The sequence below is a fragment of the Zonotrichia albicollis genome, chromosome 32, assembly GCF_047830755.1.
Source record: "Zonotrichia albicollis isolate bZonAlb1 chromosome 32, bZonAlb1.hap1, whole genome shotgun sequence".
Classification (NCBI taxonomy): Eukaryota; Metazoa; Chordata; class Aves; order Passeriformes; family Passerellidae; genus Zonotrichia; species Zonotrichia albicollis.
The window spans coordinates 848670-863122 of NC_133850.1; the positions used below are offsets into that span (position 1 = coordinate 848670).

Consider the following 14453-nt stretch of genomic DNA (forward strand, 5'->3'; position numbering starts at 1 on the left):
ATACTATATTAGAAGAAAATGCTATATTAGAACTATAATAAAAAAATACAGAAAAGGATTTCAAATTAAGGCTTGAAAGGAATAGAAAGGAATGATAAAAGAATCTTGTGAGTGACCAGAGAGTCTGAGACAGCTGAGCTTTGACTGGCCATTAATTACAAACAACCACACGAGACCAATCAAAGATGAAATTGCTGCATTCCACAGCACCAGATAATTAGTGTTTAAATTTCGTTCTTGAGGTCTCTCAGCTTCTCAGGAGAAAAAGATCCTAAGGAAAAGATTTTTTAATAAAATATATCTATGACAGGAGCGTGAATACTGGACTGGGAATACAGGAGAGGGGCCGGGATTGGGATCAGGAATCAGAAAATGGGAACGGGACAGGGAATAGAGAAATGGGAACTGGGGACTGGAATCGGAAAATGGGAACAGGACAGGGAATACAGGAATGTCAACCTGATAGAGAACATGGGACAGGAACAAGTATTGAACCAGGAATGGGATCTGGACTCGGATGAGAGCAGGATCCTGGACAGGGGACAGCAGGAACCAGGACGGGAGGACGTGGGGACACTGCCAGGGCAGGGGGTCCTTGATCTGCTGCCCCAGATGGAGCTGCTGGGCCTGGGGTGCCCAAAGCCCTGAGGAGCCCCCAAATCTGTCCCAGGCACCCTCAACTCCATGGACCCAGCATCCCCCTCATGCCCATCCTTGTTTCAGTTCAACATCTTTAATACTGCCCACCTGGGCTCACTGGGGACCATCCAGGGCAGATCCTCCAATGGTGGAGAAGACATCCAAGCCTATCTAGTGTTGCTGAAGGCCACCACAGGTTGTAAAAAATGACAGAAAAAATAACAGATAAAAACTTTTGATATCAGAACGTTGACAAATGTGCTCTCCACAATGGATTTCTGATCTTCGACTGCAGATAAATTCAGGTGACCACGGGGAGCCAGGAGGATGTGGAGCCCCCAGCCAGGTGTCTTCGCAACAGGGATCAAGAGGGTTCCTCCCACCTGGGCTCACTGGGAACCATCCTGAGCAGATCCTCCCGTGTGAGATGGAGCTGGAGCAGCGCACGGAGCTCTTCCCACCCAGGGCTGCCCTCAGTGCTGGCTCTTCTGGTGTTTGGTCATGGTGCTGCTTGTGGTGAAGCCCTTCCCACACTGGGGACACTGGTAGGGTCTCTCTCCAGTGTGGATGCGCCGGTGGACGATGAGGTGGGACTTGTGCTTGAATCCCACCCCACATTCGGGACAGCGGAAGGGCCTCTCGTCCGTGTGGATGCGCTGGTGCCTGAGGAGTTCAGACGAGGTGTAAAAGCCCTTCTGGCACTGATCACACTTGTAGGGCCTCTCCCCGGTGTGGCTTCTGAGATGGATAGTCCGGCTGGAGCTGTCTATGAAGCCCTTCCCACACTGGGGGCACTTGTAGGGTCTCTCCCCGGTGTGGATCCTCCTGTGTGTGACGAGGGTTGACTTCTCTTTGAATCCCACCCCACAATCGGGACAGCGGAAGGGCCTCTCATCCGTGTGGATGCGCTGGTGCTTGAGGAGATCAGACGAGGTGTAAAAGCCCTTCTGGCACTGATCACACTTGTAGGGCCTCTCCCCGGTGTGGATGCGCCGGTGGGTGTTGAGGTGGGACTTTTGCCTGAAGCCCTTCCCGCAGTCACGGCAGTGGAACGGCCTCTCCTCGCTGTGAATGAGCTGGTGACTGAGGAGATGGGAGCTGCTCCGAAACCGTTTCCTGCACTGACCACACTCGTAGGGCCTCTCCCCGGTGTGGATCATCCGGTGCCTGTTGAGGTGGGAGACGAGATTGAAGCCCGTCCCGCAGTCGGGGCACTGGAAGGGCCTCTCGTCCGTGTGTGAGCGCTGGTGCCCCAGGAGATCACGGCGGCTCAAAAAGCCCTTCTGGCACTGGTCACACTGGAAGGGTCTCTCCCCGGTGTGGATCCTCCTGTGTCTGACCAAAGTTGAGTTCTCTTTGAATCCCACCCCACATTCGGGACAGCGGAAGGGTTTCTCATCCGTGTGGATGCGCTGGTGCTTGAGGAGATGAGACGAGGTGTAAAAGCCCTTCTGGCACTGATCACACTCATAGGGCCTCTCCCCGGTGTGGATACGCTGATGGGTGATGAGGGTGCTGCTGTGCTTGAAGTCCTTCCCACAGTGATCACACTTGTAGGGCCTCTCCTCGGTGTGGATGCGCCGGTGCCTGTGGAGGTGGGAGACTCTTTTGAACCCCATCCCGCAGTCGGGGCACTGGAAGGGCCTCTCGTCCGTGTGTGAGCGCTGGTGCACCACGAGATCACGGCTGCTCATAAAGCTCTTCTGGCACTGGTCACACTGGTACGGTCGCTCTCCCGTGTGGATTCTGCAATGCCGCATTAGGCAGGATCTCCTCCTGAAGCTCTTCCCACACTCGGAGCACTTGTGGGGCTTCTCCTCCCCACCCTGGAGCTGCTCTTGGACCCCCAGCTCTGAGCTCTGACCCTGCTCCAGGCTGGGTTTTTCCCCCTCAGATCCCGTGTGCGTTCTCTGGTGCACAATCAGGCAGGATCTCCGCTTGAAGCTCTTCCCACACTCGGAGCACTTGTGGGGCTTCTCCTCCCCTCCCTGGAGCTGCTCACGGGGCCCCAGCTCGGATCTCTGAGCCCCTCCATGGCCCAGGCTGGCTCTTTCCCCCTCGGATCCCCGCGCTCTGCCTTTGCAGCCCCTCCTGCTCAGGGATCTCCGCGGCTTCTCCTCCCCGTTGGCTTCTCCCTGCCGAGCCGTGGAGCCGCTCCAAACGGCCTCGGCCACCGGCTCCTCGCTGCTCTCCATGCTCAGCTCCTGCTCGGGGGGAGCAAGGACAAGGAAACGATGGGATTTGCCCCCGTGGGGACAAGGACACGATGGGATTTGCCCCCACGGGGACAAGGACACGATGGGATTTGCCCCCGTGGGGACAAGGACACGATGGGATTTGCCCCCACGGGGACAAGGACACGATGGGATTTGCCCCCGTGGGGACAAGGACACGATGGGATTTGCCCCCACGGGGACAAGGACACGATGGGATTTGCCTCCCCTGCCCCCCACAAAAACCCTTCCCGAGTCCCCCGCGATGGGGTCGGGCCCAGCTCCCCCTCTCCGCTCACCTGCGGGCTCCGGGCGGCGATGCCGGCGGGGCCGGGGCAGCTGCGGCCGGAGCGCGGGAACCGCGCGGTGTTGGGGCGCCTCTTCCTCCCGGTGTTCCTGTTCCGTAGTCCCTCCTTTTCCTTTGTCCCTCCTCTTCCTCCTCCTCCTTCTCCCCCTCCTCTTCCTCCCGCTCCTCCTCCACTCTGAGTCCGGCCCGTGCAGCGCCGGCACCCAAAAGCAGGGGGGGAGCGAGGGCGTGGTTATGCAAATCAGGGAGCGATAGCGCGCTCAGATTGGTGGCAGGGAGGAGCACAGGGTTTGCTCGGTGACGTCATGGCTGGAGGGGACCGCGAATGGGAATGGGTACCAGGAAAGGAAAAGGGACCCTGTGGTGGTCTCAGGGGTCCCAAGATGAGGGAGGGATGAAAATTTTGACTCCGTGTTTTTATTTTCAGAAAGACGATTTATTATTTTATGATATACATAGTACAGTAAAAGAAAATGCTATATTAAAGGTATATGAAAGTAATAGAAAACTAAGATTTCATCAGAAAGCTAGAAAATAATAAGAAACAATGATCATAAAATCTTGTGAGTAACCAAATTTCAAGACAGCTAAACTGTGATTGGTCCTTCATTACCAACAACCTCACTAGACCAATCAAAGATGAAATTGCTGCATTCCACAGCACCAGATAATTAGTGTTTATAGCTTAATTTTAGAGGCCATTCAGCATCTCAGGAGAAAAAGATCCTAAGGAAAGGATTTTTTAATAAAATATGTCCGTGACACATTTCATTTAAATGGAGCGTGAATACTGGACTGGGATTGGGAATCAGGAGAGGGGCTGGGATTGGGATCAGGAATCAGAAAATGGGAAGGGGACACGGAATAGAGAAATGGGAATTGGGGACTGGAATAGGAAAAGGGGAACAGGACAGGGAATACGGGAATGGCATCCAGATAGAGAATATGGGACAGGAACAAGTATTGAACCAGGAATGGGATCTGGACTCGGATGAGAGCAGGATCCTGGACAGGGGACAGCAGGAACCAGGACGGGAGGACGTGGGGACACTGCCAGGGCAGGGGGTCCTTGATCTGCTGCCCCAAATGGAGCTGCTGGGCCTGGGGTGCCCAAAGCCCTGAGGAGCCCCCAAATCTGTCCCAGGCACCCTCAACTCCATGGACCCAGCATCCCCCTCATGCCCATCCTTGCTTTATTTTAATGTCTACATTTTCAACCTCAGATTTGGCTGTTTGGAAAGGACAAAGAGAAATAAAAAGAAAATCTAGGCCGTGCCGAGCCAGGAGGATGTTGAGCCATCAGCCAGGTGTTCTCCAAACAGGGATCACCTGGGCTCTGCCCCCCTGGGCCCACTGGAATCATCCAGAGCAGATTCTCCAATGGTGGAGAAGACATCCAAGGATATCTAGTGTTGCTTAATACCACCAAAATTTGGACAAAATGAGATTTTTCAAGGGTCAGAAGTTGACAAATCCCGGAGGATGCGGAGCCTTTAGCCAGGTGTCCTCCAAACAGGGATCAAGGGGGTTCTGCTCACCTGGGCTCACAGGGGATCCTCCCACGGGGGATGGATTGATATTGGAGAAGACATCCAAGGCTATCTAGTGTTGCTGAATATCACCAAAAGATGGTAATAAAAAAAAGGACAAAATTTTTCTAGGGTCAGAAGTTGACAAATGTGCTCTCCACAACGGATTTCTGATCTTGGACTGCGGATGAGTTCAGGTGACCACGGGGAGCCAGGAGGATGTGGAGCCCCCAGCCAGGTGTCTTCTCAACAGGGATCAAGGGGGCTCTGCCCAGCTGGGCTCACTGGGGATGATCCAGCACTGATCCTCCCGTGTGAGATGGAGCTGGAGCAGCGCACGGAGCTCTTCCCACCCAGGGCTGCCCTCAGTGCTGGCTCTTCTGGTGTCTGGTCATGCTGCTGCTTGTGGTGAAGCCCTTCCCACACTGGGGACACTGGTAGGGTCTCTCCCCGGTGTGGCTGCGCCGGTGGGCGATGAGGGTGGAGTTGTGCTTGAATCCCACCCCACATTCGGGACAGCGGAAGGGCCTCTCGTCCGTGTGGATGCGCTGGTGCATGCGGAGATCACACGAGGTGTTAAAGCCCTTCTGGCACTGATCACACTTGTAGGGCCTCTCCCCGGTGTGGCTTCTGAGATGGATAGTCCGGCTGGAGCTGTCTCTGAAGCCCTTCCCACACTGGGGGCACTTGTAGGGTCTCTCCCCGGTGTGGATCCTCCTGTGTTTGACGAGGGTTGACTTCTCTTTGAATCCCACCCCACAATCGGGACAGCGGAAGGGCCTCTCGTCCGTGTGGATGCGCTGGTGGACAAGGAGATCAGACGAGGTGTAAAAGCCCTTCTGGCACTGATCACACTCGTAGGGCCTCTCCCCGGTGTGGCTTCTGAGGTGGACAGTCAGGCTGGAGCTCTGGATGAAACTCTTCCCACACTGGGGACACTCCTGGAGTCCCTCGCCAGTGTGGATGCGCCGGTGGGTGTTGAGGTGGGACGTGCGTCTGAAGCCCTTCCCGCACTCACGGCAGCGGAACGGCCTCTCCTCGGTGTGGGTGATCTGGTGACTGAGGAGATTGGAGCTGCTCCGAAAGCGTTTCCTGCACTGACCACACTCGTAGGGCCTCTCCCCGGTGTGGATGCGCCGGTGCTGGTTGAGGTCGGAGACGCTTTTGAAGCGCTTCCTGCAGTCGGGGCACTGGAAGGGCCTCTCGTCTGAGTGTGAGCGCTGGTGCACCACGAGTTCAGAGCTGCTCCTAAACCTCTTCTTGCACTGGTCACACTCGTAGGGTCGCTCCCCCGTGTGGCTCCTCTGGTGGTAAGTCAGTTTGTACTTGGACATGAAACTCTTCCCGCACTCCCCACACTCAAAGGGCCTCTCCCCGGTGTGGCTCCTCAGGTGCACAGTCAGGCTGGAGCTCGCTCTGAAGCTCTTCCCACACTGGGGACACTCGTGGGGTCTCTCCCCAGTGTGGATGCGCCGGTGGGTGATCAGAGTGGACTTTTGCCTGAAGCTCTGCCCGCAGTCTCGACAGTGGAACGGCCTCTCCTCGGTGTGGATGAGCTTGTGATGGAGGAGGTTGGTGCTGGTCAGGAACCTCTTATTGCACTGATCACACTCGTAGGGCCTCTCCCCGGTGTGGATCATCCGGTGCCTGTTCAGGGTGGAGACGAGGTTGAAGCCCTTCCCGCAGTCGGGGCACTGGAAGGGCCTCTCGTCCGTGTGTGAGCGCTGGTGCACCAGGAGCTCAGAGCTCCTCACAAACCTCTTCTGGCACTGGTCACACTCGTAGGGTCGTTCCCCCGTGTGGGTTCTCTGGTGGGCTGAAAGGCTGGAACTATGTCTAAAGCTCTGCCCACACTCCCCACACCTATAGGGCTTCTCCCCAGTGTGGATTCGCTGGTGGACGACGAGGCTGGACCTTTCCCTGAATCCGTTTCCACAATCAGGACAGCAAAATGGCCGCTCGTTGGTGTGAATGCGCTGGTGAATGACGAGATCGGACTTGGTGTAAAACCTCTGATGGCATTCAGCACATTCAAAGGGACTCTCCCCGGTGTGGCTCCTCAGGTGGGCAGTCAGTTTGGACCTACACCTGAAACTCTTCCCACACTCGGAGCACTTGTGGGGCTTCTCCTCCCCACCCTGGAGCTGCTCATGGACCCCCAGCTCTGAGCTCTGACCCTGCTCCAGGCTGGGTTTTTCCCCCTCAGATCCCGTGTGGGTTCTCTGGTGCACAATCAGGCAGGATCTCCTCTTGAAGCTCTTCCCACACTCGGAGCACTTGTGGGGCTTCTCCTCCCCACCCTGGAGCTGCTCACGGGGCCCCAGCTCGGATCTCTGAGCCCCTCCATGGCCCGGGCTGGCTCTTTCCCCCTCGGATCCCCGCGCTCTGCCTTTGCAGCCCCTCCTGCTCAGGGATCTCCGCGGCTTCTCCTCCCCGTTGGCTTCTCCCTGCCGAGCCGTGGAGCCGCTCCAAACGGCCTCTGCCACCGGCTCCTCGCTGCTCTCCATGCTCAGCTCCTGCTCGGGGGGAGCAAGGACAAGGACACGATGGGATTTGCCCCCGTGGGGACAAGGACACGATGGGATTTGCCCCCGTGGGGACAAGGACACGATGGGATTTGCCCCCACGGGACAAAGGACACGATGGGATTTGCCCCCGTGGGGACAAGGACACGATGGGATTTGCCTCCCCCTCCCCCCATAAAAAACCCTCCCGGAGCCCCCCGCGATGGGGTCGGGCCCAGCTCCCCCTCTCCGCTCACCTGCGGGCTCCGGGCGGCGATGCCGGCGGGGCCGGGGCAGCTGCGGCCGGAGCGCGGGAACCGCGTGGTGTTGGGACGCCTCTTCCTCCCGGTGTTTCTGTTTCGTTGTCCCTCCTCTTCCTTTGTCCCTCCTCTTCCTTTGTCCCTCCTCCTCCTGCTTCTCTTCCCCCGCTCCGAATCCGCTCCGAGTCCGGCCCGGGCGGCTCCGGCACCCAAAAGCAGGCGGGGAGCGAGGGCGTGGTTATGCAAATCTGAGAGCGATCGCGCGCTGGGATTGGTGGGAGGGAGGAGCGCGGGCTTTGCTCGCTGACGTCATGGCTGGGACCGGGACCGGGAATGGGGACCAGGAATGGGGACAGGGACCAGGAAGGAAAAGGGACCCTGTTGTGTTCTCAGGGCTCCCAGGATGACGGAAGAGATGAAAATTTTGACTCAATTTTTTTATTTTCAGAAAGCTCATTATGTTATTATCGATATACTATATTAGAAGAAAATGCTATATTAGAACTATAATAAAAAAATACAGAAAAGGATTTCAAATTAAGGCTTGAAAGGAATAGAAAGGAATGATAAAAGAATCTTGTGAGTGACCAGAGAGTCTGAGACAGCTGAGCTTTGACTGGCCATTAATTACAAACAACCACACGAGACCAATCAAAGATGAAATTGCTGCATTCCACAGCACCAGATAATTAGTGTTTAAATTTCGTTCTTGAGGTCTCTCAGCTTCTCAGGAGAAAAAGATCCTAAGGAAAAGATTTTTTAATAAAATATATCTATGACAGGAGCGTGAATACTGGACTGGGAATACAGGAGAGGGGCCGGGATTGGGATCAGGAATCAGAAAATGGGAACGGGACAGGGAATAGAGAAATGGGAACTGGGGACTGGAATCGGAAAATGGGAACAGGACAGGGAATACAGGAATGTCAACCTGATAGAGAACATGGGACAGGAACAAGTATTGAACCAGGAATGGGATCTGGACTCGGATGAGAGCAGGATCCTGGACAGGGGACAGCAGGAACCAGGACGGGAGGACGTGGGGACACTGCCAGGGCAGGGGGTCCTTGATCTGCTGCCCCAGATGGAGCTGCTGGGCCTGGGGTGCCCAAAGCCCTGAGGAGCCCCCAAATCTGTCCCAGGCACCCTCAACTCCATGGACCCAGCATCCCCCTCATGCCCATCCTTGTTTCAGTTCAACATCTTTAATACTGCCCACCTGGGCTCACTGGGGACCATCCAGGGCAGATCCTCCAATGGTGGAGAAGACATCCAAGCCTATCTAGTGTTGCTGAAGGCCACCACAGGTTGTAAAAAATGACAGAAAAAATAACAGATAAAAACTTTTGATATCAGAACGTTGACAAATGTGCTCTCCACAATGGATTTCTGATCTTCGACTGCAGATAAATTCAGGTGACCACGGGGAGCCAGGAGGATGTGGAGCCCCCAGCCAGGTGTCTTCGCAACAGGGATCAAGAGGGTTCCTCCCACCTGGGCTCACTGGGAACCATCCTGAGCAGATCCTCCCGTGTGAGATGGAGCTGGAGCAGCGCACGGAGCTCTTCCCACCCAGGGCTGCCCTCAGTGCTGGCTCTTCTGGTGTTTGGTCATGGTGCTGCTTGTGGTGAAGCCCTTCCCACACTGGGGACACTGGTAGGGTCTCTCTCCAGTGTGGATGCGCCGGTGGACGATGAGGTGGGACTTGTGCTTGAATCCCACCCCACATTCGGGACAGCGGAAGGGCCTCTCGTCCGTGTGGATGCGCTGGTGCCTGAGGAGTTCAGACGAGGTGTAAAAGCCCTTCTGGCACTGATCACACTTGTAGGGCCTCTCCCCGGTGTGGCTTCTGAGATGGATAGTCCGGCTGGAGCTGTCTATGAAGCCCTTCCCACACTGGGGGCACTTGTAGGGTCTCTCCCCGGTGTGGATCCTCCTGTGTGTGACGAGGGTTGACTTCTCTTTGAATCCCACCCCACAATCGGGACAGCGGAAGGGCCTCTCATCCGTGTGGATGCGCTGGTGCTTGAGGAGATCAGACGAGGTGTAAAAGCCCTTCTGGCACTGATCACACTTGTAGGGCCTCTCCCCGGTGTGGATGCGCCGGTGGGTGTTGAGGTGGGACTTTTGCCTGAAGCCCTTCCCGCAGTCACGGCAGTGGAACGGCCTCTCCTCGCTGTGAATGAGCTGGTGACTGAGGAGATGGGAGCTGCTCCGAAACCGTTTCCTGCACTGACCACACTCGTAGGGCCTCTCCCCGGTGTGGATCATCCGGTGCCTGTTGAGGTGGGAGACGAGATTGAAGCCCGTCCCGCAGTCGGGGCACTGGAAGGGCCTCTCGTCCGTGTGTGAGCGCTGGTGCCCCAGGAGATCACGGCGGCTCAAAAAGCCCTTCTGGCACTGGTCACACTGGAAGGGTCTCTCCCCGGTGTGGATCCTCCTGTGTCTGACCAAAGTTGAGTTCTCTTTGAATCCCACCCCACATTCGGGACAGCGGAAGGGTTTCTCATCCGTGTGGATGCGCTGGTGCTTGAGGAGATGAGACGAGGTGTAAAAGCCCTTCTGGCACTGATCACACTCATAGGGCCTCTCCCCGGTGTGGATACGCTGATGGGTGATGAGGGTGCTGCTGTGCTTGAAGTCCTTCCCACAGTGATCACACTTGTAGGGCCTCTCCTCGGTGTGGATGCGCCGGTGCCTGTGGAGGTGGGAGACTCTTTTGAACCCCATCCCGCAGTCGGGGCACTGGAAGGGCCTCTCGTCCGTGTGTGAGCGCTGGTGCACCACGAGATCACGGCTGCTCATAAAGCTCTTCTGGCACTGGTCACACTGGTACGGTCGCTCTCCCGTGTGGATTCTGCAATGCCGCATTAGGCAGGATCTCCTCCTGAAGCTCTTCCCACACTCGGAGCACTTGTGGGGCTTCTCCTCCCCACCCTGGAGCTGCTCTTGGACCCCCAGCTCTGAGCTCTGACCCTGCTCCAGGCTGGGTTTTTCCCCCTCAGATCCCGTGTGCGTTCTCTGGTGCACAATCAGGCAGGATCTCCGCTTGAAGCTCTTCCCACACTCGGAGCACTTGTGGGGCTTCTCCTCCCCTCCCTGGAGCTGCTCACGGGGCCCCAGCTCGGATCTCTGAGCCCCTCCATGGCCCAGGCTGGCTCTTTCCCCCTCGGATCCCCGCGCTCTGCCTTTGCAGCCCCTCCTGCTCAGGGATCTCCGCGGCTTCTCCTCCCCGTTGGCTTCTCCCTGCCGAGCCGTGGAGCCGCTCCAAACGGCCTCGGCCACCGGCTCCTCGCTGCTCTCCATGCTCAGCTCCTGCTCGGGGGGAGCAAGGACAAGGACACGATGGGATTTGCCCCCGTGGGGACAAGGACACGATGGGATTTGCCCCCACGGGGAGAAGGACACGATGGGATTTGCCTCCCCTGCCCCCCACAAAAACCCTCCCGGAGCCCCCCGCGATGGGGTCGGGCCCAGCTCCCCCTCTCCGCTCACCTCCGGGCTCCGGGCGGCGATGCCGGCGGGGCCGGGGCAGCTGCGGCCGGAGCGGGGGAACCGCGTGGTGTTGGAGCGCCTCTTCCTCCCGGTGTTCCTGTTTCGTTGCCCCTCCTCTTCCTTTGTCCCTCCTTTTCCTTTGTCCCTCCCCCTCCTCTTCCTCCCGCTCCGAGTCCGCTCCGAGTCCGGCCCGGGCAGCGCCGGCACCGAAAAACCGGCGGGGAGCGAGGGCGTGGTTATGCAAATCAGGGAGCGATCGCGCGCTCAGATTGGTGGCAGGGAGGAGCGCGGGGTTTGCTCGGTGACGTCATGGCTGGAGGGGACCGCGAATGGGAATGGGTACCAGGAACGGAAAAGGGACCCTGTGGTGGTCTCAGGGGTCCCAAGATGAGAGAGGGATATAAATTTTGACTCCGTGTTTTTATTTTCAGAAAGACGATTCATTATTTTATGATATACATAGTAAAATAAAAGATAATGCTATATTAAAGGTATATGAATGTAATAGAAAACTAAGATTTCATCAGAAAGCTAGAAAATAAAAACCAATGATCATAAAATCTTGTGAGTAACCAAATTTCAAGACAGCTAAACTGTGATTGGTCCTTCATTAGCAACAACCTCACTAGACCAATCAAAGATGAAATTGCTGCATTCCACAGCACCAGATAATTAGTGTTTATAGCTTAATTTTAGAGGTCATTCAGCTTCTCAGGAGAAAAAGATCCTAAGGAAAGGATTTTTTAATAAAATATGTCCGTGACACATTTTATTTAAATGGAGCGTGAATACTGGACTGGGATTGGGAATCAGGAGAGGGGCCGGTATTGTGATCAGGAATCAGAAAATGGGAAGGGGACAGGGAATAGAGAAATGGGAATTGGGGACTGGAATAGGAAAAGGGGAACAGGACAGGGAATAGAGAAATGGGAATTGGGATCAGGAATCAGAAAATGGGAACGGGACAGGGAATAGAGAAATGGGAATTGGGGACTACAATAGGAAAATGGGCACAGGACAGGGAATTCGGGAATTCCAAACAGATAGAGAATATGGGAGAGAGACAAGTATTGAGACAGGAATGGGATCTGGACTTGGATGAGAGCAGGATCCTGGACAGGGGACAGCAGGAACCAGGACGGGAGGACGTGGGGACACTGCCAGGGCAGGGGTTCCTTGATCTGCTGCCCCAGATGGAGCTGATGGGCCTGGGGTGCCCAAAGCCCTGAGGAGCCCCCAAATCTGTCCCAGGCACCCTCAACTCCATGGACCCAGCATCCCCCTCATGGAAAAAATTACGGAAAAAATGACAGAAAAACTTTTTCTGGGGTCAGAAGTTGACAAATGTGCTCTCCACAATGGATTTCTGATCTTGGACTGCGGATGAGTTCAAGTGACCACGGGGAGCCAGGAGGATGTGGAGCCCCCAGCCAGGTGTCTTCTCAACAGGGATCAAGGGGGCTCTGCCCAGCTGGGCTCACTGGGGATGATCCAGCACGGATCCTCCCGTGTGAGATGGAGCTGGAGCAGCGCACGGAGCTCTTCCCGTCCAGGGCTGCCCTCAGTGCTGCCTCTGTAGGTGTCCGGTCAAAGTGGAGGTTTTAGAAAAGCCCTTCCCACACTGATCACACTCGTGGGGTCTGTCCCTGCTGTGCATGCGCCGGTGCCTGATGAGGGCAGAGCTGAGCCTGAAGCCCTTCCCGCAGTCACGGCAGCGGAACGGCCTCACCTCGGTGTGGATGCGCTGGTGACTGAGGAGATGGGAGCTGCTCTGAAACCTCTTCGGGCACTGATCTCACTCCTGGGGCCTCTCCCCAGTGTGGCTCCTCAGGTGGACAGTCAGGTGGGAGCTCTGGGTGAAGCCCTTCCCACACTGGGGACACTGGTAGGGTCTCTCCCCGGTGTGGATGCGCCGGTGGACGGTGAGGTGGGAGTTGTGCTTGAATCCCACCCCACAATCGGGACAGCGGAAGGGCCTCTCGTCCGTGTGGATGCGCTGGTGCTTTAGGAGATGAGACGAGGTGTAAAAGCCCTTCTGGCACTGATCACACTTGAAGGGCCTCTCCCCAGTGTGGCTTCTGAGGTGGACAGTCAGCCTGGAGCTCTGGATGAAACTCTTCCCACACTGGGGACACTCATAGGGCCTCTCACCGGTGTGGATCCTCCTCAGGTGGGCAGTCAGGTGGGAGCTCGCTCTGAAGCTCTTCCCACACTGGGGACACTGGTAGGGTCTCTCCCCGGTGTGGATGCGCCTGTGGGCGATGAGGGCAGAGTTGTGCTTGAATCCCACCCCACAATCGGGACAGCGGAAGGGCCTCTCGTCCGTGTGGATGCGCTGGTGACTGAGGAGATCAGACGAGGTGTAAAAGCCCTTCTGACACTGATCACACTTGTAGGGCCTCTCCCCGGTGTGGCCTCTGAGATGGATAGTCCGGCTGGAGCTGTCTATGAAGCCCTTCCCACACTGGGGGCACTTGTAGGGTCTCTCCCCGGTGTGGATCCTCCTCTGTGTGACGAGGGTTGACTTCTCTTTGAATCCCACCCCACAATCGGGACAGCGGAAGGGCCTCTCGTCCGTGTGGATGCGCTGGTGCTTGAGGAGATCAGACGAGGTGTAAAAGCCCTTCTGGCACTGATCACACTCGTAGGGCCTCTCCCCGGTGTGGCTTCTGAGGTGGACAGTCAGGGTGGAGCCGTGGGTGAAAGTCTTCCCACACTGGGGACACTCGTGGGGTCTCTCCCCAGTGTGGATGCGCCAGTGGACGATGAGGTGGGAGTTGCGTCGGAAGCTCTGCCCGCAGTCACGGCAGTGGAACGGCCTCTCCTCAGTGTGGATGAGGCGGTGACGGAGGAGGTGGGTGCTGTTGAGGAACCTCTTATTGCACTGATCACACTCGTACGGCCTCTCCTCGGTGTGGATGCGCTGGTGCCTGTTGAGGTGGGAGATTCTTTTGAAACCCTTCCCGCAGTCGAGGCACTGGAAGGGCCTCTCGTCCGTGTGTGAGCCCTGGTGCCCCACGAGTTCAGAGCTGCTCACAAACCGCTTCTGGCATTGGTCACACTGGTAGGGTCGTTCCCCCGTGTGGCTCCTCTGGTGGACAGTCAGAGTACAGCTCGAGGTGAAGCTCTTCCCACACTCGGAGCACTTTTGGGGCTTCTCCTCCCCGTCGGCTTCTCCCTGCCGAGCCGTGGAGCCGCTCCAAACGGCCTCTGCCACCGGCTCCTCGCTGCTCTCCATGCTCAGCTCCTGCTCGGGGGGAGCAAGGACAAGGACACGATGGGATTTGCCCCCACGGGGGGACAAGGACATGATAGGATTTTCCCTCATGGGGACAAGGACACGATGGGATTTGCCTCCCCTGCCCCCCACAAAACCCTCCCGGAGCCCCCCGCGATGGGGTCGGGCCGAGCTCCCCCTCTCCGCTCACCTGCGGGCTCCGGGCGGCGATGCCGGCGGGGCCGGGGCAGCTGCGGCCGGAGCGGGGGAACCGCGTGGTGTTGGGACG

At 57.0% G+C, this 14453-nt stretch overlaps 4 protein-coding genes across 4 annotated transcripts in view; all 4 read right to left on the reverse strand.

Annotated features, from left to right (window-relative positions):
• LOC141725969 (uncharacterized) overlaps window positions 1–14453 on the reverse strand; it is a 232670-nt gene that overhangs the window by 52252 nt on the left and 165965 nt on the right. The gene's annotated exons all lie outside the window — the stretch shown is intronic.
• On the reverse strand, window positions 688–7344 carry LOC141726103 (uncharacterized). Its single transcript, XM_074530421.1, has 2 exons — window positions 5128–7344; window positions 688–2446 (listed from the first exon to the last, which is right to left on the reverse strand). The coding sequence occupies exons 1-2, from the start codon at window positions 7193–7195 to the stop codon at window positions 1113–1115; spliced, it is 3402 nt and encodes a 1133-aa protein (XP_074386522.1). The 5' UTR covers window positions 7196–7344; the 3' UTR covers window positions 688–1112.
• LOC141726057 (uncharacterized) lies at window positions 7439–11276 on the reverse strand. Its single transcript, XM_074530348.1, has 2 exons — window positions 10948–11276; window positions 7439–10767 (listed from the first exon to the last, which is right to left on the reverse strand). Exon 2 carries the CDS (start codon window positions 10756–10758, stop codon window positions 9037–9039), a length of 1722 nt encoding a protein of 573 aa, XP_074386449.1. The 5' UTR covers window positions 10759–10767; window positions 10948–11276; the 3' UTR covers window positions 7439–9036.
• Window positions 11442–14275, reverse strand: LOC141726066 (uncharacterized). The gene has a single exon (XM_074530364.1). The coding sequence runs from the start codon at window positions 14273–14275 to the stop codon at window positions 12743–12745; it is 1533 nt and encodes a 510-aa protein (XP_074386465.1). The 3' UTR covers window positions 11442–12742.